A 26641-nucleotide genomic window follows, 5' to 3' on the forward strand; every position below is an offset into this window, starting at 1 on the left:
ATGCTGCTGTCGTATATTGTAATAACATTAGCCTTTCTGTTACCTCTTAAAAATTAAACACAACAGACATACAGTAACTCTCCAAGATCTCTGCACTGTTGCAGAAATGGATTTACTGCTGATATTGCAGATACTAGCGAACAGAAAGGTTACTCAATAAATAAATACCATACATTTAATATTAGCCATAGTTTGAATTTGAGGAAGTTCACATGAAAATGCATAGACAAGGTATAATACAGCCTAAAAGGGCATCATGCATGTATTGGAATTCATCACATACAAAGAAAATCTAAAATTTAAATACACTTAACTTTTCTCCATTATCATTTGATTCCAATTCCTAGTGTCATCCTGACTTACTTTCCCAACTTGTGGTCATCAGTCCAGAGAACAGCCAGTGGCCTTGTGGCTCATAGTTAGAAAGAGGGCTGTCTGGCTGCCAAAGAATTCAGTCATGTTCATTCGGTTTTCTGCACCCAGTAAGAGAAGGTAGTTTGAAGGCTCTAGGGCTATCGATTGTTTTACAGGATGAGATTGCAAGAATTTTATGGCAGCTTTTCAAGTGAGGAATCTGAGGTGTCCACCCACTTTGCCTTCTGAACTAACAAGAACTTTAGACCTGCTTTTTTTATTTTAAAGGCAGAAGAAAGACTTGCTTCACGGAGAAGGTGATTCTGTGCCTAAATAGAACCTCCCAAAGATTTTTGCAGACCTCCTGTCCATTAACTTAATTGAGTTAAGAACTTGCTAAACTAGACCTTGATAATTGTGTTCAGCTCTTGAGCTGTTGGAGAGAATTTCTTTTGTGTGGTAACCACTAAAATTGTTTGGGTGTTTTGAAACCTGCCATTATTTGCTAGCTAAAAAAGATGAAGTCCATGCAAATGATTTGTTCAGTTAATTGCGAACGTAAGTGCTAGACTGAGTGGCTCAATCCATGTGGTACTAGCACTGTCTCATCCTGCATTTGAGCCCTCACAATGGGCAAAGCCCTGAAGGTCTTAAGCTTGTTACATGTTTTAGCCTCTTCCCCACTTCCAAGTGGTTTTTGGAGTTTGTGCTCTCAGACAAGCAGACTGGTTCTTGTATAAGTGAGGAAGGAATTCAGTCATTCTTTGTAGTGACCCCACCTTCTGAGGGAGGTGCACTGTATTGCATTGAGATAGCTGCTGTTTTTAAAAATAACTGCCAAATGTTTGTCATGACACTCTAATAATCTTTATCTTTCTGGTATTCCTTGAGTATTTCATTTTGACAAGCAGTTCATTTCTAACATAATTGCATTTCTGGGGTACTGATCACCAGTTTTATTTACAGCTTTCTAGACTGCTGAAACCTGTTGTTTTGTCATATACTATGAAAAAGAGATTTTCTGTTTTAGCTTCAGGGTAAAACTCCCTAACAGGACAAAGTTGTATATAGGCAGACTGTGGTCAGCAATCCATAGACTAGTATAAAAAAGCTAAAAGACAGCAGACTGAGTCTTTGTTCAATTTCAATTTGAGATATGATATATATATTAGATAAGATATCCATCTTTATAAAAACATATAATAGCCTTTAGTTAACTCCTTTTGGAAAGAAAAACTAAACTAGATCCAGGTAGAAACGTCTTTAACCACTTTCACCACTTAATTTGAAGCATAATGGACAAAATCTCTTGGTGAAAGCATGAAGCAGATGTATTGGTATGAGTGAATGAGTTCTATGACACAAGGATAGATTGTTTGATAGTTATGGATCATGCATTGAGGATCACAGCTCCTTCAGTGACCTTTCTGATTTGAATGGTTCAGTCAAAAAAATCCAGTTTCAACCCCAAATGTTCTGAAACAGTAGAAGAATGACTTCTAATTTCTCAGAGGTGTGTCACTACCAGACTGAACAGTTTTACTTTTATGCTGTTTCAGTTATCGCTGCATTGTGAATGACAAGGAATTTGCCTCAGCTGGCTGAGAAATACAAGAGAAATCCTGTCTGACTGGTTTGTAATGTGAGATATCAGTGTGTGTGCATTTCCATGATAGAATCCAGATGGCTTTTTTGTTCAAAATAGTTTTTCAAATTATTGCCATTGTTCAAAATAGTTTTTGTACAGACTACCTCTGCTCTTCCTTACTCTGTCAGCTGGCACAGAGCATACCCAGAACATATGCAAAGTTTGTAATAACTTAAAACGCAGCTGTGTTACCAAGCTGTAGCCTTGTCACATCAGATCTTAGAAGCTAACATTGGCTGGGCCTGGTAAGCATTGAGGTGAGAGACCTCCATATAATACCAGGTTCCTGATACCACCAAGTGGTATCGGGGGACAGTTCACAATTTTATCCTTGCACTAGAATTTCCAAGGCAGTTCCCCAAGTATTGTGATCAATGACATTGTGCTGTAGGAGATGCCATCCTTTGGATGAGTCCTTAAACTGAGATTCTGCCTGTCTGATCATTAAAGATCCTGACAAGGCAAGAGGTGTCAACTGTGATGTCCTGGCTAAATCCTACTCTGGGCTTCCACAGTATGGCCTCTCTAAAGTTAATCCATCTGGTGAAACAATTTTTCACATTTCTCCCTGAAGTAGTGGGGCTGCTGATGCATAATGGTTATCATGGACTGTCACCCCATGATGGATGAAGTGGTTCCCCCCGATAAGTAAAATATTTTTGGATCCTTTTAAATGAAGTGCTATACAAATGCAAGACACTGTTGTTGGGATTATTTTCACTTTAGTAATATATGACATGAAAGCAGGTGAATTGAGTAGGTGGTTTTGGAAACACCTGTACCAAACCAGTGGGAACTGGCTGCTTTTCTTTAGGGGTGTGTTGGGGAGTTAGAGGGCAGTTCAGGCCAGTTCCTGGAGTCTGTGGTCCCACTCTGGGAATAGAACAGGAAGGGCAGGACTGTGCTGGTTGCGAGCTGATTGACAGAGCCCCACCCTTTAGAGCAGAAACCTGAGAGCAGCACATTGCAGGTAGTCTGGCAACAGGTATCACAACAGCAGGTTTCAGTGTAGTGCAGGGAACAGGTGACTAACAAACTGGCTATCGGTGAAAGAGCTTTGTTCACTAAGTATTCATCATCACAAAGATCACGCATGAATTACAGGATTTAAAAAATGCTGTGCGTGAAATAGTTATATTACATCCAACAGAAATGTCACAAATGTATATTATCATGTCTTAAATTATTTTGATGGGCTTCTGCGTGTTTTTATTTACTGTGACTTTGTGATGTGGTAGTATTGCATTTTGTACTTGGCAGATGGAATAAAAGAATTATTGAACGGATTAATTATTGCAGAACTCTCAGGGGTATTTGGAATTTGTATTGTCAGTGTTCTTTGGAATCTGCTGGATTCAGAAAATGAAAATGGATTTCAACAATTTTGAATTGGACTAGGACAACCACAAAGAAAGCTCTGATATCTGACTTCCTCTGATGCCTGGTGAAATATTTCCTTTGACTTTTAGAAATTCTGGTTTTAAGTACTACATTGTTCCATTCAACATTCTTTGAACCTCTTGCCAGAACAGTTGGACCACAGCTTCTCAGTGTTTATGTGCTGCTCAGAAGGAGCACAGGACTGTCCCTCTAACAGTGCAGTGTCCACTCTTATGAATGCCACACTGCAGCTGATCTGCCTCTGATTAGCCATCATTTCCAGTTCCCTGATTTCAGATGTTGTGGTGGGTGGCGCTTCTTTGTAGAGACTCATGTAGTTCTCGGGTAAAGTTGGATTTGGAGATGAAATGTTCTGTGCTGTGCACTGTGCAATGGAGAGCACTACACAGCAGCCCTATTGTGCTTGTCCAGTAAAGAGCCCCCTGTTTCGTCCAGCTGGGCTGGGCAAAATTAGAGAAGTGTGCCAGTCGGTGCTGGCTGCTGTGGGCTGCATGGCCCCATTGCACTGTCTGCACAATGCAGCAGCAGCCCCCAGCTGTCTGAGGGTGGTGGACACATTGCACCCTGTTCTCTTGTACCAGGGACAGCAGGACTCTTGACCCCTCCCATGAAAGAGTGCAGCAGACCCCCACTGGTTTCAGATGCTCACAATGAGAGCCTGTTGTTGCGGAGCATTGCAAATACAGTATTGCATTGTTCTCCGTGCCCGTGTTTAAGTGAGACTTCTATTTTTTTCCCCTTATAGTACAGTTGTTGTTCCATTGGCATCTGTGAAAATTCCCTAGAAGCGTAACTCCCTAATACGCTTTGTTATTATTGTACAATATGCAAATTTAAAATAATCAGTTGAAAGGCGGATATGAAAGTTCTGCTACCAACTCGGCCCTGTGCTCTTCCAGTATTGTGGGAAGTATGAACCATAGCAACTTGCTGGACATGATAAAGTGGTCTCTAGACATCACTTTCATTTTATTTTCCATTCTTCCAGAGAGAACCCGTGGCTAAATTAAAGAATTATGAAGCAGAATATACCATGGTATGTCTCTGTGAACACGCAGCATGGTTAATTTTTGTCGTGCAAAAGTCTTCATCTTTGGGGCCAAAGTAGACAGGCTGGGATTCGACATTAGTCACTTTGTCAAAATCAACACGTATAGTTGAAGATCTGTGAATAGGCATCTGTCCGGTAGATCAGCCACTGATCAGACCTCCTTGTTCAAAGGGAGCTACCATTGAAGAGATTTATTTTGATGTGTGTACATTGTCAAGCTCTTTTTGGGAATTCCAGTCATAGTCAATAGGATGACTGCAAAAGTCTGATATGATTGTGGATAAAGGCTAAGATGTTAATTTAACATAAGAATGTTTACAAAGGAGAGGAGGCCTGTCTACCTCACTTGGTTTTAAGTAAATGATCTGAGGGTTTCATCTTGATGTTTCTTGAAGGAAAACTGGTTATGTGCTTTGACAACATGTTTTATAACTAACATAAAATATTCCTGTAAATAGGGACTGAAGCTCACAGCATCTTTTGTGATCTAGAGTTTTCAGTTGAATTCATTAATTGCATATGAGATTGAGACGATTAGGAATGGGGTCATACCAGGCAGCAGCAGGCTGGGACTTGTCGTGATTAAAATAGGTGAAAGGGTGTGGTTTGTTTTTAAAACTGTTCTTTTAGAGAGTGCATTCTTATTATACTACTGTTTTTTTTAATAAGTAACAGAACATAATGAGAGTCTTTAGTGAGATATCATTTGCAGGAGGTGTAATTAATGTTCTCAGGTTGCAGTTCATTTTAGCCTGAGTGCAGTGGTCCCTTGTCCCAGGATTAGAGGAGGGTGAATGGGACGTGTCTGTTATTTCCAGCTTCTCTACATTCCATCTGCATCTGAAATGGTTTTCATTAGCAGCTGTTTACCTTTTATGTAAAGAACTTTATGAAAATATCATTTAGTACACGGTTATTGTTGTCAGCCTTCCATACTGGTAATCCTCAGGGCAGTTTGTTGTCTGCACCTATTCTGACATGTTATTCAGAGGCGAATTCGTTGCATTCTGGTACTTGTGACTAAAACAATGTATGGGTGCCCACAGTGACGCAAAAGTCTCATTCGTTTTTCCGTTTGTCTGCGAGTTTCCCTGACACGTCTGTACCCAGAGAGGATCCAGTTACCTGCTGCACCTCTGCTGTCTGAGCACCACTTGCAGTGCTCACTGCTGAAATAAACAGGGGTGTCTTTCACATACACTTACATTTGCTATAGCTACGCTTGCTATAGCTACCAGTTTTGTTTGGCCTTTCTTTATCTAGGTGGCCTCATGGGGTGTAGGTAGCATTATCTTTTGATACTAATTAGTGCTGGCATCATGCACGTTATCAGAAATACAGCATTTTCTGATGTTAGTAACACACACCACCAGCTAGGCTGAAGTACACATAACTGAATGAAAAAATGGCTTCTAAAAGTGTTTCTTTTTAACTTTTAAAAACAAATCTTTGTAAACCTTTATGAACTCCTAACTTCTCCCTTCTTGAAAATTTACACTTGGATCAAGGCTGTCTCTTCCTAGATCCTGCAGAGAAAATGGGCTAGAGTTTTAGATTAGTACTTTCTAAAGATGTAGTTCAAGTGTAGATCGATTGATCGATCTATCTAGGTCTTTCATCTGTCTGTGGTGACTGACAGTGCCTTGCTAGGACCGGAAGTGGCCATCTATAGATTATGTAACTCCAGCCTCTTTCATATGAGAGTTTCACCTTGGTTAGTTAGCAATACTAGAAGTGTTCTCTATTGCAGATCTGATGTTTATTTGAATATCTTTCAAAGACGTCACCCTGCAAATGTTCATTGTGTAAATACATGCTAGGAATGACTGAATAGGCAGGGAACCGGTTCTGTGTCTCAGAGGAATGCCATCCAGCCAGGTGGAAATTTTAAAATGCATTGTTCTTGGTTTCTCTTGATCTATCATTCATGTCAACTGGAAGTTTTCTTACTTTCAGGCTACATTCCAGGAACCTGTACTTTGGTAAAAGTTTTAGGCGTAGAAATCGTAACCTGATCCCGAAACAATTACTTGGAGGGAGAAAACTAGGCTCTTTTCAAAAGAAAGAATATTATTATGAATTCCTCTTTCAGTTTTGTACCCCCCTAAACAAAAGCTTTTTCATGACCGTTTTGGGCACATTGGCATCTGTATAAATAGTTGCAACTCAAGTGTATCCAGATGGGGAATTCCTGACTTCTTGTACCTCTTTCATTTTCAAACAAAAAGAGGGAGAAAAAGGGGAAGTGTAGTCATGGTTTGCCATTGATGAGTGTATCTGCCATCATGTGTCCCTGGTAACTGGCCATCATCCAGTCCAAAGAGAGGTCATGAAAAGCAGAAGGGCCTGTATAAATGGTGACTAAGATTAATTTAGGCTGAGGGTGTCAGTGGTCTTCTGATATTTGAAAAGAATTGGATTGGGTTCTCTGATTATGCAATGAAGAGCATCATTCTTGTATTCGTCAGCGAGCTCTGTGATGCATTGAGCACATCGAGGTTCATCACAGGCTACTGTAACACTGCACATGATCTCACTGCTGAGATGCAGTGGAAATGTGATTTTCCTTTGCTCTATCTGCATTCCGATACACTACCTTGAAGGTTTTCCAACAGACTTATTAGGTTAACCAGTATCTTCTCAAACAGTAAAGCTAATCTCTACATCCATCCATTTTCTAAGTGCTTTTTCCATTTCAGGGTTGTGGAGGTGCCTATCCTGGCAAGCAATGGGTGCAAGACAGGGTACCCCTTGACAGGATGCCAGTCCATAGCAGGGCATGCACAAACGCACACACTCACACCAGGGCCAATTTTCCCAGAAGCCAACTAATGTGCCAGAATGTCTCTGGACTGTGGGTGGAAACTGGAGCACCCGGAGGAAACCCACACGAACATGGGGAGAACATACAAACTCCATGCAGATGGCACCCCAGATGTGGAACTGAACCCAGGGCCCCAGCGCTATGAAGCCACAATGCTAACTGATCCACCACCATGCTACCCCTAAACCTGAACTACCTACTGTTAATTTAGGAGTGCAAGTGTGAGGCCTGCTAATCAAGGTCTGCAAAAACACCCTGAAGGTTTGTAAACCAGGAGCATTAGTTTTAAAACACCTAATATGTTTAGTTTATTGGATATTTATCACTTAATTCCTCTTCTATAAATCATTTCTTTAGTTTTGTCCCATATATTTTGAGCATAAAGACAAATATCCCTCTGTCATTATTTGGTTAAAATCACTTCATTAAAGACTGAGGAATGATGGCCCGTTTGAATCTATGCTCACACACAGGGCGGTGAGGCATGAGTCCTCAGGCTCCCAGTAGCCATGGACATTGGATTTCTTGTTGTGGTTTAAAGTCCCGAGCAATTCCATATTAAATCCCTGTAAATGAAGCATTCTGAGTATTTTCCCCCCCAAAATATTAAGAATGTGGAATCTTCTAATTAATCAATCACAAATTTATTTAGACTAATTGTCAATTTGTGTGAAGTGAGTTAGTTCTCAGTAGGATGCATCTTGTATTTTAAATAACAAACAACCCGACTGCATCAATAATATCTATGTTGTAGAGGCAGTATCCATTCGAGACATCAAGTTTTGTTGCCAGGATATGTTGTAGCCGTTGCCTGTGTAGTAATTGCATGGTTACAAATCTCACTCATCCAAATCCGGATGTAGAGATCACTAAATCCATTTTCAAACGCTCATTCGATACCTCTCCAATACAGGAAAGCGTGCAGCAAACCATTCACTCAGGAGTCGGCAAGTTATGGCTTAGTCATGCAGCAGGCACTGCTGTCCGTAGGGTGCTGCGAGGCGCACGTATGAATGGGTGGGGGCATATCCCCAGGCATGTGAGAGGTCATAGTCCCTGCCAAGAAAGACCTGTTCCACAGGCGTGTCTGTGTATTCATGAGTCATTTGTTGACCTTTGTTCAACCATAAATCTTATTGAGAGCCTCTCTAGAACAGACCAGGCAACATATTTACAGCATCAAGTAATTAAGTGTCAATAAGATCCAGTTCCAGAAATGTTTTCTAAACTAAAGCAAAAGGTTTGTTTGGCATGTGGGTTAGAATGAAAAAACATTGTCTGAAACTTACTAAATGTGCTTCTGAGTGTAGCTGGGATCTATATGAAGCTCCCTGGTTATCGGAGCTGTACAGGTTATGAGCTTCTGTGTCCTGGTCTGTGCTGCTTCACTAGCATTCCAGTTCTCGTAGAAGTAATAATAATTCCTTATTATTATATAGCGTTTTTCTGGATACTCCAAAATGCTTTACAGGTAATGGGGGACTCCCCTTCACCACCACCACCAATGTGCAGCCCCACCTGGATGACGTGACAGCAGCCATAGTGCGCCAGAACGCTCACCACACACCAGCTATCAGTTGGGAGGAGAGCAGAGTAATAAAGCCAGTTCAGAGATAGGGATTATTAGAAGGCCATGATTGGTAAAGCCCATTGGGAAATTTGGCCAGGACACTGGGGTAACACCCCTACTGTTTTGAGAAACTCACTGGGATTTTTAATAACCCCAGAAAGTTAGGACCTCGGTTTTACGTCTCATCCAAAGGACAGCGCCTTTTTACAGTATAGTGTCCCCGTCACCATACGGGGGCATTAGAACCTGCACAGACCACAAGGTGAGCGCCCCCTACTGGACGCGCTAACACCACTTCCTGATAGTACTTGCAGACCTCAAGGCACCCACTCCTGTTCAAAGTGAGGTGGCAATTCTCAGGCTGATGTCTCACTAGCTATAGTGTGCACAGAAAACAGACGGAGCTCAGTTTTAAATTTGGACAGCAAAGTTGGTATTCACTGCTTCTCTCCAATGAAAAATACATAGCAATCCAGCAATACGTAATTCCAGAATCAGCATAAATGCTTTTTTTTTACATTTCTGGTTCTTTGATTCCTTTTCTATCTATTTTTTTACTTATTTTCACTTTAATATAAGAAGGCAGAAATTTATAATGCCCATTTCGAGATCCGTGAACTACTAAACCTTTCCACTAAGTGAGGGTTTTTAGTGCATGTTGGCAAAAGTGCATGTCCAACTCAGAAGAACTTGTGCTTTGCTCCTGGAGAGCTGCAGGCAGGCAGGCAATGTTCTGTTCTTGGATTGCTCACAGCCCTCACTTAAAGGAGCAGTAAGTTCATGACTCAAACCTTTACACTGATACTTTTTGACACTGGAGTACAGTCTGTGTCAAGTATTCATGTCTGTCGTCATAATGCACATATTTGCTCTAGAGCGCAAAAAGTAACCGCACAGCTCTGTGAATGTGAGAAAGATGATGTTGACGTCTTCCCACAAAGTCATGTTATTTTAACCACAGTTGGAGGTGATGCCATTGAGAACAAGGATAGTGTCATATAGAGATCTGCATTTCATCTTGCAAGTAGTTCTCCTGTCTCTTAAAACAGATGCTGTGAATAGTGCACCATTAAAAAATATCAAGGGCTAATGTGAATGTTGTTTGAGTTAAACGACAATTTTAAAAATGATGAGATAAGCATTGTGGAATCCAGTGTAAAATATAAGCAGTTTGTTGCAAACAAGCTGCATTGCATTTTAGTCTGCATCTGCCATATGCAATTCTGTCCAAGTCTGAACTTGTGTATGATGGGCTTATTGGTGTCATTTCATTGGGGGATAAAAGCTAGAATATTCAGGCCTGCAAAAAGTTGAGAAAGTGGCAAAAGTAAATGTCTATCTGAACTGCTAATTACACAAGACCAATGAGAGCTAAAGTTGAATGAAACCAGAACAACCCTGTTTTAGAATTCAACCTGGCACAAGCACCAGCCCAGGCATTGTGAGAGAAGACGTGATGCATTCTCTCCATTCCAGCGGCATGGAGAACCTGTTCCTGTTCTCCTGCTCCTTACAATTGCATACAGGTTGCGCACAACAAATAATCTTTAATAAAACTAATTTATAAACATGCATTGAGAATATTGATGAAAAGATAGTAAGACTAAAAAGTTGATTTGCAGACTCGAATGGAATTGGGTAATGAGTTCCAAAGACCCCAATGGTGTTTCACTCTATACCCATTCCTTTGAGCCTGTCTTTTGGCAGAGTAAGAAGGTCTCAATCAGAAGATTAATTTCAAGTTTATTTGGACAAAACTCATAGTCCTTTAAATTAAAACAATCTTGAGCTCGGACATTCAGTGCCTTATATGTGATCAGGAGATTCTTAAAGTTCATTTTAAATGGTTCTGTTCTTTCATGCTCAGAGAATTTAAACTGGACCCAGTGACTTGCGTGCTTGTTCCTATGTGTAAAAGCACTCTTTCTATTACATCTCTGCATTGCACTCCAGGCAAGGTTGGAGTTCACATCCTTCATTCCATACCACTCATTAGTGTGATAATTCAATCTGCTATTGAACTGGAACATATCCTAATACTTCAACTGTGAATAATAAGAGCTTGGCTGAGGGAGTCTTCTTGGGCATTAGTTGTCAAGCAACTTGTATTATGCAAGCAAATATCCTGTGTTTCTGCAGGAGAAATAGAATCTAACAATGTGGTTAAATAAAGGGTTCTTATTCCTCCCTTCAAGTGAATCTCTGTTTTTGTAATTGGTCATCTGTCTGAAGTGTTTTTTTTCCCCCCGAACTCAATAATGGTCTTGTGGAGCTCCTCCAGCTGGGGTAGAGGTGGAAATGGGTGTTGGAAGTCCTGGAATGAAAGGGATAAATTAAAGATGGGATTCTTCAGACACAAATTTGAAGCAAGGCCTGACACGTAGTAACACTGCATTTTGCCGTCGGTCTGTGCACTCAAGTGTTTAACATAACTTCAGTATAACCAACACTTTTTCTAAAAGGAGCAAATTCTAAGATGCACAGCAACAAATGTTTATCTGGTTTGTTATATATACCGTCTGTGTATTTGAATGTCTATATAGTGTTTTATAGCTTTGAGGGAGAAAAGTGCTTAACACCATGAATCCTGTTTTTAAGATTCCTCTTCACATTGGGATTGTAAAGAATGGGAAACAGAAATTGGATAATTATAAGTAACTAAAACTGAATTGCAGCGTTTATCACTACAGGTCCTCCAAAGACTCGGGAACTTAATTTAGATCTTCAACTATTTTGAGATGCTTAAATATGAAGATATTGATCCGTTTCTCTTTACCTGACCTCCCATGCTTGCCAAAGCTCAGCTATTTACTCCAATGGTGTTGTACTGTAGTTTTTTCTTTCAAGTAGCTGTAATACAATCGTGCCAGCTGAATTTTCTCACTCCTGATTTCTTTCCTGCTGGTCCAATTAACACTTAGTTCAGTTTATCCATGTTCTGTGTACCTTAAGTTGATTTTCAGGTGACTTTTGAAGTCTGAATAAGAATGTCTGTTTCTGAAAAAAAAACAATTCTTCTCTCTTCTTTCAGACGGTGCGAGAGAGGAGGAAAGGCTCACAACAGACCCCAGAGGAGGAGATGGGAGCCAGCCGGTGCAGTAGTGTCAACACAGAGACGGTAACTTGACTGTACAGTTCGACTTTTTGTGTGGATCCCAGCACAAGGCTGGTGTGGGAGCAGGGGCTGTTCTAGTTGACTAGAAGACTCATGTAATGTAAATGCAGTGTACTGTATAATGGTTTAGACAGTGCAGAAAGGGCAAAATATGGGATCCTCTGCTAAATATGTATATGAATGAATTTTCAGATGAATATTAATATCTTCTTAAAAGCTCATGTGATTTGACTGCAGTCAGCAATAGATCAAGTGACTATGCCTTACACCTTGTATAGCTTTGGAGTGCAGTGTTCATGAGGCCAAGGGAAATGATCGGGGTCACGTAGTCAGACATTCAGACTGAAGCTGACAGAAAAATCAAAGGAGCACAATCTGTTTCAGCTCGGGAACTCGTGAAGCAGTACCTAGCAGCAACCTTACATCCTGGTTGAGGTAAATTTGCAGTGCACAATGAATTAAGCTTGGCTTAGTAGGTTTGCTTTTTGGCTGCTTTTTCTGTGTTTTGGCTCTGAGCTCGATGGCAGAAAGTTATTTTTGCAAGTCATCCCCAGCATGTTTTCCAACCTTAGGTCTGTCGAGGGCCAGGGGGGAGGATTATTCTATCATTTCAAGAGATTGAGTTCAGCTTGTCCTGAAAATGCACTCTGTCTAAGGCTGGTTGGCTCTTGCTGTAACAGCTGACAGCACTGGTTTCAGAACAGGAGGCTGCAGCAACTCTGGGAACTACAATCCTTCAGTAATTTAAAGCCATGCCCCTGGTTATCTGTTCCTTTGTATTCTCAACAAAGGGGAAAGCAGGACCAACAGTGCTTACATGTCCACTAATAGCCTGTCTAAACACCCACCGAACTTTCATCCCTAAACATTCCACAGAACTTCACCGGTAGATGAGAATTTAAACCAAGACCTTAATCTGTTATTGTCTACTTATACTTTATAGACACTATCTGATCTGAGGAGAAATGATGTAATTGGGGTTGGCACAGGTTGCTTTAGTGCATCTTTATTGCTGCTTTACTGCCCCCAGTTAATGTTCCTGATTCCTCGGAGTTCCTGTTTTAACTGAATCCAGTCTCCACAGGCTTTTGCAAGTAGCAGGCGCTGCTGCGGCAACACTTTTCCTGTCATTGTCCACCGTAGTCCTGCAGTTTGCTTGGTATATCTGGTATATATCTTTCCATCTGTGGTGTGTTTTTTTTGCCTTCTTCATCTTAAAAGAGTTGATCAAAAATAAACATGGAATGACCTGTAACATTTCATCCATGTCCTATGTGCAACGCCGGCAGCCTTTTCGTTTGCCACCCTGTTATTCTCACGATAGAAAGCTCTCCCCAAACGTTGCGTGAGTTTTGGATCTGAAACCAGTCCAGGCTGGTTCTGGATAGACCTGTGAACATCCCCAGTGTTGAGTGATTCGTAGACATTCCTCGAATCTTCGTGCTGACACAAGTGGCTGATTTGGGAGTGCCTCCTGACACTTTCGTTGTCTGTGTGACAAGGGAATTGATGTGAGAGTTAGTGAAAGACTTGCATGTTGTTTAACCAGCATACTTTGCTAGTGACACAATGCCCTGATCACCACGGGCAAGTGTTCCTGAGGCATCCTTAACACACAACCTTTGCATGCTGTTGTTGGAGAGAAAAGTAATGGAGAAGTTGCTGCTGTACTAATCAGCATATCTGCCCAGTTACTACCGGTCACCTTGTGCGTGATAAGTACAGCACAGCAATTTGAAAGTGCAGTAGGGCTTCATCATAATTTCATCGCATGCACCTAAATAGACAGGCACAATGGTGTAAAGGGCTCCTTGTGGTAGAGATGGAGAAACAACAGAGAGAGCGCAGAGCAGGCAGGTGGCTGTATACAGTCCTGGGGCTCAAGGCTACCTGCCGTCCCACATGGAGCGATGTTTTCAAGATTGTCCTTCAACGCACTGATGCTGGATTTCTTGAAAGAGTAGGTCTCCCCCAGCTGTTCCTGGAGGACAGATTGGAGGAATTACTGCATCAAAATCACTCCTGCTTTGCACGAGTCCTCCAGGTTTGCAGTGCCACAGGAAATCAAAACATTCGTTAGATTGTCTGTGATGTACATATTTTGATTTTCTGTATCAATAGAAGTTCCCACCTTTATCAGGGTAAGTCAGAGAAACCGTGAAACTTTGATGTAAATGAACATTTTTGTCTGATTTGCAACATAAACCAAATTGGTGACTAAGCCCTAGATGGGTTTGGTAGCAGAGTTTAGTTTATTTTCAGTTTACATCATGATCAAGGCCCAATTCAGAAATCCTTTGTTTTAAGCTATCATTTGAAGTGGTTAGAGGTGGGCTAGGAGGCAAGTGAAAGCAGACAATTCAGAGGTCTTTGTGACGATTTGCACCTTTTATCTTCATGGTATATTGTTGGAACCACAATAAAGAAGAGTAATTCAACATCCATAGAACACAGTACCAATACAGAGGCAATGAACTAAGATGGGAGGAAGGTGGAGAGGGGAAAAGTGTGATCCATCACCATCCTCTTCCTCAAACCTTAGGCCATGTGAGAAGACATTGTCCTGATCTGGAGACCAGATTCTAACTAAGTAATCTGAGCACTTATTTGAAAGATTTTGCTGTTTTACTTTTTTAAGCAATTCAGCTTTCCTATGTTGTGGAATCTTCAGGCTAAAAACGTTCTCTCCTAATTGGTGATGCGTTTATAGAACAAGGAGATTGATTCCCATTCACTTTGGGCATCCATGTTGTAGGGAGGGATATTTGGTTCTGCTTTGATTCCATTTAATAGAATGCATGTTTGTTTTTTATTTTTTAGACTGTAAAGGTGTTGTATATTGTTTTCAGATTACAGGGGTAAAATTGTTTTAGGTTTGTAGGATGTATTCCCCGGAAACACAAATATTTTTGGTGTTTTGCTGTTATAATATTTTTAACAGTTGTCTTGTCAAGTCTTAAGTTTGATTAATTTGTTTCGCCATAACTGTGCTGGAGAATCAAAAAAACTCGCATGTCTCACATTTGCCTAACGCTTGAGTTATTTCCTGACCCTGCTATTTTGTAACAGTGTACATGTCTGTGGGAAGAGAGGGAAATAAGAAATGACATGCAAGCATTTTTTCTTCCTTCTGTGGTGATAATCGTACATCTGCCCTGGTGCCTGATGTCTTCAGGAGTTTAAGGACCTGTATTGGAACTTGTCTAGCTCATGGGCTTCATTCCTGCTAAGATATTATAGAGATGCTAAGAAGGCTTAGCATTAAACATACAAGTAGCTAGTACTTAATATGTGTAGACCAAGACAGACTGTTTTATTAGTAAAATGGTTATCAATAGTGGTTTATAACAGGAATCTTTTAACCCTGGTCTTGGAAAATTAAGTGTAGCTAGCCTTATAAGTCACCCTTAATCATTTGTTTTTTTTTAATGATGAGCAATATATGTAAGTTATTAATCTAATAAATAATCTAATGAAAATGTGTTCATTTAAAGGAATTATGGATCTTTGAGGAATGAAAAGTATTACGATTTGTACCAGATCTTTAAATCACTCAATTTGATAAATTGCCTGTGAAACCCAGGATTGGAGACCCCAACTTACCATCTCATCCATTAGCACTGAATTTCTAAAGAAATAAAAATAAGTTAAAATAAGCTTTTTCTATTGTACAGTTTTATCTTCTCGCCTCGAGCGTGGGCTTGACCTCGGTAGTGTCCGATACGGTGACTTTGGTGTCTGCCGAGTTGTGAGGAGAGGGCAGAGCAGTGCATGGCCGTGCTGTGCACTTCCTGGCGAGAGGGGACTGGCGCTATCGCGGTGTTTGTTGATCTGGCCCTGGGCAGTGTTTGAGCTGGGAGGGCCTTTGCCCATTGTGAGCTGTGCCTGAGTTGTGTTTGGAGCGGCCTGGGCAAGGCGACTGCCCGGTCGGTCACTGACCCCCCACGCTCAGCCATCACTACAGCTTGCGCACAGCCTTGCTGACTCCTCGTCCCTCGAATCCCTTTTCTCTTTCTTTCTCGTTGGGGAAAAAATGTTGAGTGTTTTTGCAGTTCTTGAAAGCCGCTTTCTGTGGGGGGGGCAGAAAGCCAAAAGTGAATAAATCCGATCAGAAGGATTCATAGGAGCGTTTACTAATTTCTTTCATTTTTATTTTCAAATATAATTGGCTAAAAAGCAATGGATGAGTTTTTTTTTCCTTTATACCATGACCTACAGCATCCGTTTTACTGTCCATTGAGTAACAGTATTGTCTGCTCAATGAGAAAAGAAAGCAGCCTGTTCTGACAGTATTTCAGGGGTTTTAAAGATGAAAATCGGGAAAAGAATGAGATTCCACTAAGACTGGTGCAATAAATTACGAAAAAAGATTTTTAATGAATACTCCGTCCCCACCCCCAAAAAAATTTGATTTATGCTCTTTCGCAATAACGAAACTGTGGCAAGGGAATAACAAATACATTGTTTTTAGATCATCCTCCTCTAGAACATTCATGCACTGATCAAACCAGCTACTCAGGTTGAAAATTGTGAAACAAGGTACTGGCAGAAATGAGGACGAGAACATGTCTTACAGCATTCTTTTTAGGTAGGTAATTTTCCTTTTATAATTGCAGCCTAGAGCAGCATGCTTGTCATGACATGGATGGCATTGATTGGGGTTAAAGGTTCTAGGTTGGAAGCATTTATTGTTCGAATCTTCTGCTAAATATTCCCATGTTATCATTTATGTAATCATACCAAAGTTCTTAATTTTGATTTGTAGTTTGGTAGATTAGTGATTGTTTTAAGTGAGGTATTCGGGCTTCTGGCAAAGTGATGCAACATTGGTTATACTTTCAGTGAGCACAAAAATTGACCAGTGAAAAAAGTTTTGGCTATTTCTATGTGAAGATGTGAAGTTTTGAACCAGCAACCTTCCAGCCACAGGCGCAGATCCTTAACCACTGTGCCACCTCTCTGCCGAAGTATTGTGTGGCCTGTGAGATTAGAGCCTGGTGATTTGGATTCCACAAATGCACACCAGACCTGTACGCTGACATTCCTTCTTCCCGAAACCACAGATGGATTTTTCCGATATCAGGCTTGTCTCTCACTTAGTCACCCTGGGCCATAGGCCAAAACCAGCATGTACAATGACATCTTCGTCCTGCTCCATCAGATTGCATTTGCATGATGTCAGTGTTTGCTCCCCTCTTTGGAGCCACCCAGGTAGTTTCGGACTAGCATGTACCTTTGAGCCTCTGCAGTCACTCTGCATGTTTCACTGAGGAGGAATTCAGGTATTTATGTTATTGAAGTCCATTGCTTTGAGAAACAGGAATGGAATTGCATTGATCACTCTTACTGAATCCTTCCCCTGACCTTTGTTTTACACCTCTTTTGCTCCAGAGCAATCAAGAGGAGCCCATTAGCCCACCTTGCTTAGTGACCCATGAATCCCAAAGTATCTACTTCAGTATGTCTAGGGACAGATGTATAAACGCTCTTCCTCTCAACTTTCATTTGTACACTGCGGGCTTCTTTCACTGCAGGTCCTGAAGTTTCTGGTTTGACTCTGATTCTGTCAAAAGTTTTGCACTTAAAAAAAAAAAAGAATTGTACTTTTTGTTTGTTAGGACTATTTGATAGCGGTGCTTTAATGCGACCAGCTTGAAATTGCTGTATTGATTATCAGGTTAACTAATGAGCTGGATGTAGAAAAATTCAGTATTGGAATAGAGGAGCCAGAAGCCATTGAGTAGACATGTTTTAAATGCTCTGTATGGGACTTTTCTCTATAGGCTAGGATTAATCTTTGAAGTGTAGATTGAACTGATTCTGGAGTGGCAATGTATGTTTTGTAAATTAAATAAAAAAATGTCCACCATTTTCCATGTATTGCTCTGGGGAATTCTGGGATTTGACCCTAATTATGCAACAGTGATAAGAAAGACCATTCAGTTGGGAAGGACTTGATTGGAATCCAAATTTGAGTAATATAAGATGTTTTTCAGATCTCTTCTTACTATTTAATGTTTCCGGTCATGCCTGAAGGACAGGGGCTGTTCATGTTCTGAAGCTGTGATCCAATCAGGCTTCAGTGTAGACAGTTTTGTAATAATGATACAAAGGACACCTGAAGTCATAGGATTCAGTAAATATGAGACTGATGTATCAGGGAAATCCTGATTAATCATGGCCAAACTCTTTAGTTTCATAAGGCTTTTTACTGCATGGCTTGCATGTCTGCATGGTGTTTTTTTTTCTTGTTTACCCTTTTTTCTCTGAGAATGTTTGTTTTTCCCCTCTGAGTTAAAAATGCTGTGCAGGTCAGGAATGTAGTTCAGTGTTTACATAAACTTTTTATTTTGCCTGACCAGTTTGCCGAAGGCATAAGTAGGAATATTCATTGATTTGTACTTGCTTTGTTTACAAAAACAAAGGATGAAACCTGACCTGTAGAGCGCATTCAAGACTTCTAACAAGTTACCGCTTTCTTTTTAAGTTTGTCTGAAACAAGAGCTCCCTCTTCTGGTGTGCTGAGGCACTAGCAGGAAACGGAACACACGAGTGGTTTTCAGCTGTGTTGCCCGGACAGAGTTCTCTCCTGAACTGGTGGTTAGGTGTGGCTTGTGAAATCCATCTGGCATGGCATTCCATTGATTCAAGAAGGAACATTCCAGATGCCGAGTTTCGCACACCCCTCTTTCTCGCACAATCTGTCCGTGTTAAGGACACTTCTGTCCGACTCCTGAGCTGCTCAGTCCCGCTGCCTCATTTTCCATCCCAGTGCACTAGTACACGTCTGCCTCTTGCTCTTTTCTACTTCAGCCAAGTGTTTTTCTATAAACCTTGCAATGTCAAACCTTCAAACCCTAGCCTGTTAAGTCTTCCCCCCCCCTCCCCCCTCAAAAGAGATGGTCATGCTCCCTGCCTCCTGTTCTACTTCTGAGCCCCATGAACAGACATTAAGGAAGTTCCTCTTTTTGTCCTGAAGCAGAAACATTTTAGGTTCCTTAGATTTTACAGTTACAGATTATTTACAGTTCTAATTGAAAATGTAGACGGCCTGTCTATCATGGACTGGAGCTGAAAGTTGGGCCTGCACCTGTCAAGACCTACCATAAATCAGCACAGCTGTACACTACTGACATTTTTGTTCAGTTCATGTTTGTGGTGCAAATAACAGCAGCTTTGGTCTGCACGAGTCTAGATCAGGTCTTGCCTGATGCAAAGCTCACGTGACTGGATCCTGCTGTGCTTGTGCCTTCTCTTTTTTTTTTTTCTGCTTGGTGTTGTACTGCTTGCACATCCTCATGTGAAGGCTAGAGATTATAACCAGGCACGGCTCTGTAGTTTCTGCTCTTTTACTCTGGCTCCTTAGCTGTTTGACCCCGCAGCCCTGAACGCTTAGTGACCCCTGACCTGCTGCCCTGTGGAGGTCTTCCCCAGGTCTGGGGCTGACGGTGTTCTCTCTGCTGCTCCGCAGGACCTGGTGGACTGGAGGAAGCCCTTGCTGTGGCAGGTGGGCCATCTGGGAGAGAAGTATGACGACTGGGTGCACCAGCCCGTGGATCGGCCCATCCGTCTCTTTTACTCGGACATCATAGAAGCCTGCTCCAAAACCTCCTGGTGAGTGTGTTTGAAGCATATAAGGGGCACATGTGGCCCCCATATGTAAACCAATAGTCTCTTAATCGAGTGCTGCCTTCTGTGCTGCATTGACATCTGTATGGTGTGTGCTGGGCTCATGAGACACAGTAAAGACCGCAGCTGCTGGTTGTCGGGTTCTGATTGTGCCGTGACTACTGAGACCTTTGTTTAGGGTATCCAGGTTTATAATGAAAGGAACAACTATATTGATGTTCTATTAATTTCACCAAAAGTGACTTTTGTAAGCACCAGACTACTACTTTGTACAGCAGGTTAAAATTAAGTTCTACAGCATCTAGTCATACACCTACCATTGCAGAACGTATGATACTATGTAACCTCCAATGAGGAAATTAAAACGTTGGCTTCATGGATTAACACAGAAGCAATATGAGCCCACTGTCACCCTTCCAAGAGAAATCCTTTGAATGGAGAAGAAAAAGTGCAGGCAGTTTCAGCTTACAGTTATGCTGTTATGACTTGCTGTGCCTGATGTACTTTCCCTAGAGACGAGCGAATGGCATTATTCACATGATTGCTGAGAGCGGCTGCTCTGTGGTGTTATTTTGCTTTGTTGCGTTTGTCTGTTTGGTTCTGGTGTGGCAGCTGTCCCTCTCACCATGCAAACTGTCTCTGTGCGCAGGTACATGGTCCCTATAGTCTGGTTACCAGTTGTTGCGTACCTGAGCTGGTACTGCTATTCCTCTCTTGCACGGGGTGACACCAGGCTTTTTGCTTCCTTCACCACAGGTAGGTGTGTCCCACATTGCAGGAATTTCAGATTCCCACCTCTGGTATTTTTTTGGCTGACACTTTTATCAAAAGCTTACTAAGGCATTGGCTGTCTTTTGTAACTTAACTCTTGGTCTTGTTGGAATTTTCCACTCTGGATCTCTTTCAGAATGGTGTGTAAATAGTCGTACAGAGCACTTCAGCCTTTCTTGTAGCACTGTCCAGCTTCCTGACCCTTGTCCCTGTTGCAGAATTCCCGCACTCTCAGGTGGTGCAGGCCAGGGCAGACGCTAAAGCAGCACCACTCCTGACAGATGTGTGTTTTCATATGTGTAGATCAAGCAGAATCACACCCCAGGAGATATGCTGTATCATTGCATGAGTGGCACCACATCTGAAATATCAGGAGGCTGAGAAGGAAGTCTGCGAAGTGTGGCAGGATTGGTTAGCAAAGTGACTGTTCAAGTAATAGTTGATATCTAAGTCTGCTTGTTGTTGAGGTTATTAAATAGTTTTCAGTTATTTTTTCAATTTCAAATAGACTAAACCATAGAAGGAGAAATTCCAATTTACATATTTGCTATTCCTCTGAAATGTGCACAGGCCCAGGCTGGCAGGCTGCTTTCCGCTCACTCTCCTGGGCCTCACTGTGTGTTTTTCTCTATCTATGGCAGATTACTCCATACCGATTCACAAGTACACCTTCCCATTCATGTTCCTGCTTGGGATGTTCCTCTGGTCCCTGGTCGAGTACCTCATCCACCGCTTCCTGTTCCACATGAAGCCTCCTGCCAGCAACTATTACCTCATCACCTTCCACTTCCTCCTGCATGGGCAGCACCACAAGGTAAGAGGTCACCAGGGCCGTGCTGTGGGATTAAAGGGGCTGGTGAAATTGCAGCCTCGCGCTTTCTCCCAGAACATAGAACCAAGCTTCGCTACTGCCTGGGAGGGGCAACAGTCAAATAAGCAGCAAGACAGTGGGAGCTGACTGAGGCGAAACCCTGGAGGATCTTGTGCAGGGCAAGTCAGGACACATCTGAGGAATAAAAAAGAAGAAATATCTTTAAGTCTTGTATTCCACTGCTGGACATTAGAGATGGACATTTCCTGTCCTCGAAGGCCACAGGCTCCTCGGAAATTCATTCTACTTCTCGCCTCAATTGCTTTATTAAATTGAATGTTTGGATAAATGGCCACATTATCGGAGATCTGATGGGTTTTAGAATTAGCCAATTGACAACGATTTGGGCAGTGCCATGGGGTGGTGGTGAGGGCTGGTGATTGCTGGTGTGCCCTTGAGTAAGATACTTCCCTCAGATTGCTGCAGTAAATGCCCTGCTGTATAAGTGGGTCTCCAGGCTGGAAATGAGCTTGACTGGAGTTGTCTTCATTCTGAAGACGTGTAGAATAAACCTAGGGGAATGTACAGCAGTTATAGAGCAAACCTGCAACCTTAGGGCAGTGCTTGGGGCCTTGCTTTTCCAATGACAACGGATGTTTGCTTTTCAGTCCCCATATGATGGGTCCCGCCTGGTCTTCCCCCCCATCCCCGCCTCTTTGGTCATCGTAGCCTTCTATGGCCTCGTCCGGCTGCTGATGCCGGAGGCCCTGGGTGTGTCCATCTTTGTGGGGGGTCTTTGTGGCTACGTGGTCTACGATATGATCCACTACTACCTACACTACGGCAGCCCCAGCAAAGGTTCCTACATGTATGGTCTGAAGGCCTACCATGTCAAGCATCACTTTGAGCACCAGAGATCAGGTACAGGCTGGCCTCTGTTCCTCTGTTCTATCTTCTAACCATCTTGCAAACTCTGATAATGAAAGTTAAGACTTTTATGTCTTTTTCATGGCACTGTGACAAGTTTCACTTCTGGAGCATCCCACTTCAGATTAAAGCGTATATTATTATATTTAGTAACAAAATTAATCTTTAATAGCAATAATCTCATTTAGTCTTTTCTGTATGTTATACATAGACTAGGGAGCACTTTGCAGTAATTTGGCCCAAAGTGGAAGAGCTTGGGCTTGAGCTGGCAGCCTGCTTGTCACAAGCCTTTAACCTCAACGACATGTCCCTCTCGTGTCTAGTCTTGTGTGAGAGCAACATGCCACATTGTGTTCCTGATTTTTCACTGGCACTGACGGTTGCGAGTTTCTGTCCCTCTGCTGCAGGTTTTGGAATCACCACTCGGTTCTGGGATCACCCGTTCCACACCCTGATCCCGGAAGAGACCTTTGAGAAGGGACACTGACTCCTGGGGACCTGGCCTTCCTCGTGCCTTGTCCAGCCCCCGAATCCAGCGGGCTCCGTAGCAGGGAGAAGAGATCGGGCCTCAGCCCCACGTGATTTTGTGCCTTTGCATTTATGAATCTGTCCTATGTCTCCGTTTTCTAACTATCTTCCACAATCCAAGGTACCACTCAATACCTGGGGATTTTTCCATATTTATTGATTGTTTAAAAAAAAGAAAGAAATAGCTTTTTTTATTATTGTTTTAGAGTATTGTTAATGTGTATGCACTAAACCACAAAGTTCAGCATAATTCTAAGACGAGCTTCTGAAGTGCTGGTGCGATGCAGAATTGGATGACAGGTCTAATATGAAGGCAGCATGACAAATTGTAGGGGGACAGCAAAATAAAGACCGTTCTAAAGCCTGTGCTGGACATGAGCCAAACTGTTACTGCTTTGGCACCACAAGGAAGACAATCTGTTGTCAGCAGCTTCTCCAATTTTGCACCCTCCCAGCTTTGTTCTGTTGGGTAAGGGTACTGGGTTTTTTTAGGTTTCTGTTCTTTTTGTCTAAATGGTGTCTTCCTGCTTTGTTAGCAACTCACACACTGTCACTGTACAGACTGTGCTGCCACCTGTAGTACATTTATAGGAATGTTTGTCTAGGTGCTGAAATATTTTATTGATGGCTACCTATTATCTCAAGGAAGCGCCTTCCAGGCTGACATATGAGTGTTATTCTTCTTCAGTTGTTACAGAACTCATTTATATGAAGTACAGGGGTGACTGTCCATCTTGGTATAGGATGGCTGCACAGTTACCTTCAAAGCCTTAACATACTTGCAAAATATTGCATAGAAAGAGAAATGGAGGAGGATGGAGTTCTGTGTTTTTGAAGAATTACTTTTGCATCAGTCTTGGTTACAAAGCATGCAGTCATCAGAGAAAAACTGGCACGTTGGTCTCCTTTCTAAAATTATAGTTTTCTGTTTATGTGTTGTGTAAATGTGAAGTGTTAGTTTACTAGAAACCCCAGGAGAACTGTGAAGTTTCTCCATCAAACTCTGATGTTAAACAGGGGTGTAAAATACCTGCTTCTGCCACATCGACTCTAGATCTCCCTTGCTTGAGAATCCAAAGAGGTTCTTGTTCCTCTGCTGTTAGAATGTCTCCATTAAACAGCAGCATGCGGATTGTTACAGGCTGTGCATCACGTCTGGATGGAAACTGCATTCAGCTGCACTTTTGCCATGAATGCTGAACTCTGCTCTTCAGCTAATGTATCTCCAGCTCTCTGCTGTGTCACTGCTCCTCTGGGCTTTTTGCACACTTCCTTTCTTGTGCCGCTGCTGTACCAGTGACCTCTCAACAGCTCCCTCGTTCCTGCGGGAATAACTGCAGCCAAATCGGGAGAAACCATGAGAAAGCCATAGCTTTTAATGTCTCTTCACGTCGTTTTCCAGACTTCTTGCAGGATCTAAAAAGTTTAAAAAGACTAACAAGAAAATAATTTTTTTAATGCGATTTACCCAGGTTTGAGCGACAGGGTAGATGACAAACTAGGTGCCTTAATTTTGTGCATTAGCTAGAGAAGTAGAAGTAGACCCTTTTATTCAAGCTTTTACTTTCTGTTCTTCTCTGATCTGCTTCACTTTTGTTTTCTTTGGGGAAGGGGGTTTGGAGGGAGGGGTACATTTTAGGCAACCTGTTGCCCTTAGGGACTCTGTAAAGTGTGGGTGTTGAGGGAAATACTGGTCTACAGCAGGATACATGCCAATCTACAGACATTGTTGCAGACCAACCTGCAGAGGGTATGGGGCCCAGTGTGCTGGTTTCTGACAGTGTAGACTGAAGATGGCAAGCAAAACCAGAAGTTTATTTTTAAAGGAGAGGACCTGTCTCATCCAATAAAATCATATGACACTGAATGTGGATGTTTGGCACCGAGTGTCGACCGAGTTTCTCCGACTTGTCTTCTTTTTTTATTTGTAAACACTTGCTCTGAAGGACTTCAGAAATCGGACATAAGAGAGACTTTCATGTTTCCACAGGGCTGACACCTCTGCTTAGAGGGTTCTGGAACAAAGCCATCTCCTGCAACCTGTTTTATTTTTCTTAATATTTTTGTGCAGGGAGGCACAGTGACCACAGGTTGGCATTTATTAGTCAGAAACTTACTAATGAAGACCAGACACAAACTTAAATATCTGTTACCAAATCTGCTTGGCACTGTGCATGCAAAATATTCCCACTACAATAATTCTATCTCCTATGTTTTAGGTTATGCTAAATAAATTAAACAAGTACCAGGGGTGAACAGACGGGCATGAATCCATTTGGTTGACATAAGGATGGAAAGCCTGTTGGGATTTAGAGAGGAATCAAAAATACTACTGTTGAAGGATATTTAAATACAGGTGTAGTAGGAACACTATGAAAATAAATGCAGTCTGTCAGAATACAAAATGCTTTTTTACAGCAGTGGGAAACGTCTTCATTCAACTGCAGTGTGGGGAAATAAACCGTGGTAAAGCGTTTGTCACCTGAAAATACAGTGTGGCCAGGTCACTGGCTGAAGTTCTTGATTCCAAGAATTTTCCACTTTAAAATCCTTCCAACAGCTCTTCCATCCGGCACCATTCCTACCCAACGCACAGTGTCCTGTCTAATGACTTCTAGAAAACGCTTCTGAACATTTTCAAAAGTAACATTTTGTAAATGTGTTTCTAGGAAGAGATAATAGTATTTGGTGAATGTTTATTTTAAAAAAAGCTCTTGGAAAATATGTATATTAAAAAGCTTCTAATCACTTTCTGATCCGTTTACTATGTGATATTTTAAAAAATATTTTTGAAATATTAAATTTCTATGCAAATGGTGAACTGTAATTGTAAATAAATATGTATATTTCTGAATTGTGGAGTTTATTTTCTGTCCATTCTTGGGGTCATTTTTTTTTCCCCAATATGACGATGCAGTTTGCTCTCTGAGGTGGGGTGAGGTCTCTAAAGCTCCTTTTCTCTAACAGGAGTGTGTATTTCTGATGAAGAGCAGGGAGCATCATGCTGTGCCCTTGTCTGGCTGCCATTACGGCAGGAGGATGACGTTAATAGAAGTGCCTAACTGATCTGAAGTTTTCATCCAGCTGTTTCTTGGAAGACGCCAAGATATTCGCTCTAAGGGGTATTCCTGGCTCCTACAAACTTCTGCAAAACAAATGCCTCCTGTTCTCCATTTTCAATACACTTCTCCTCAGTGTCTGTTTGTCCTATGATTTGTTCCACAGCATTAACTGAGGGTTGTCGGGTTGAGTGTGGGAATGCTTCGATATTTGAGTCAGGCTTTGCGTACTCTACCACTGGAACAATTATATTGTACCCAACTTATAAACAGGTTTTTTTAGGACCCATGTAAAAGTGGGTTTATTTTTTGATGATTTTCTAGTTCTGAATTGTGATTGTACTTACACCCCAGTCGGTGAGGGCTTCTCTGTGTCATAATTCCTAAGTCGCAAGGGCCAGTCTTACCTGCTCAACATGATGAGCCTATTGATGAAATAGTCCTCCATTTTGTTGCAGTGAGAGACCACAATTTCCTCTCTTGAGGTGAAAGAGATAGTGTTAAATTGTTACATAGACATGTTACTTCTTGACACAGGCCTGAAATATCACAAGAAAAACACTCTGGCTCACTGGGTTTAAATTGTACCAGAATGCTTTGACCTATCCATGTGCATCTGGTATAACTCAGCTGGACCACCTGAGAGTCGAGGACTACTGACTTTCTCAATTCAAATTCAAAGACCCCACACTTTCTATCTTAGGTTTGAGACTTCCTTTCTAATCATACTTCCAATATTCTCATACACTTCAGAACTTCAGGCTTACAGGGGTGCTGGAGCTTGTCCCAGCTAACAATGGACGTAAGGCAATATACCCTGCGTAGGAGAAGCCAGTCCGCCAGGGTCACCAGATCTTTCAGTTTTGATCAGTTGACCCCTGACTTTGCAGCCTTTACACGAATAAACACTTACATTTAGGAAGGAGTTATTATGTTAGTATATTGGGTTAGGT

General features: G+C 41.8%; 1 protein-coding gene across 1 annotated transcript in view; it reads left to right on the forward strand.

Moving 5' to 3' along the window:
* Window positions 1-25483, forward strand: part of fa2h (fatty acid 2-hydroxylase) — a 41586-nt gene extending 16103 nt beyond the window's left edge. The window contains exons 2-7 of the mRNA XM_088938647.1: window positions 11880-11966; window positions 19435-19577; window positions 20242-20348; window positions 21005-21177; window positions 21843-22095; window positions 22509-25483. Of these exons, the coding sequence (XP_088794773.1) occupies window positions 11880-11966; window positions 19435-19577; window positions 20242-20348; window positions 21005-21177; window positions 21843-22095; window positions 22509-22588 (843 nt within the window). The 3' untranslated portion in view covers window positions 22589-25483. The remainder of the gene's footprint in view (window positions 1-11879; window positions 11967-19434; window positions 19578-20241; window positions 20349-21004; window positions 21178-21842; window positions 22096-22508) is intronic.
* Window positions 25484-26641: the final 1158 nt, after the last annotated feature.

This window comes from Atractosteus spatula, chromosome 21 (genome assembly GCF_055471065.1).
Source record: "Atractosteus spatula isolate fAtrSpa1 chromosome 21, fAtrSpa1.hap1, whole genome shotgun sequence".
In the NCBI taxonomy this organism is placed as follows: domain Eukaryota; kingdom Metazoa; phylum Chordata; class Actinopteri; order Semionotiformes; family Lepisosteidae; genus Atractosteus; species Atractosteus spatula.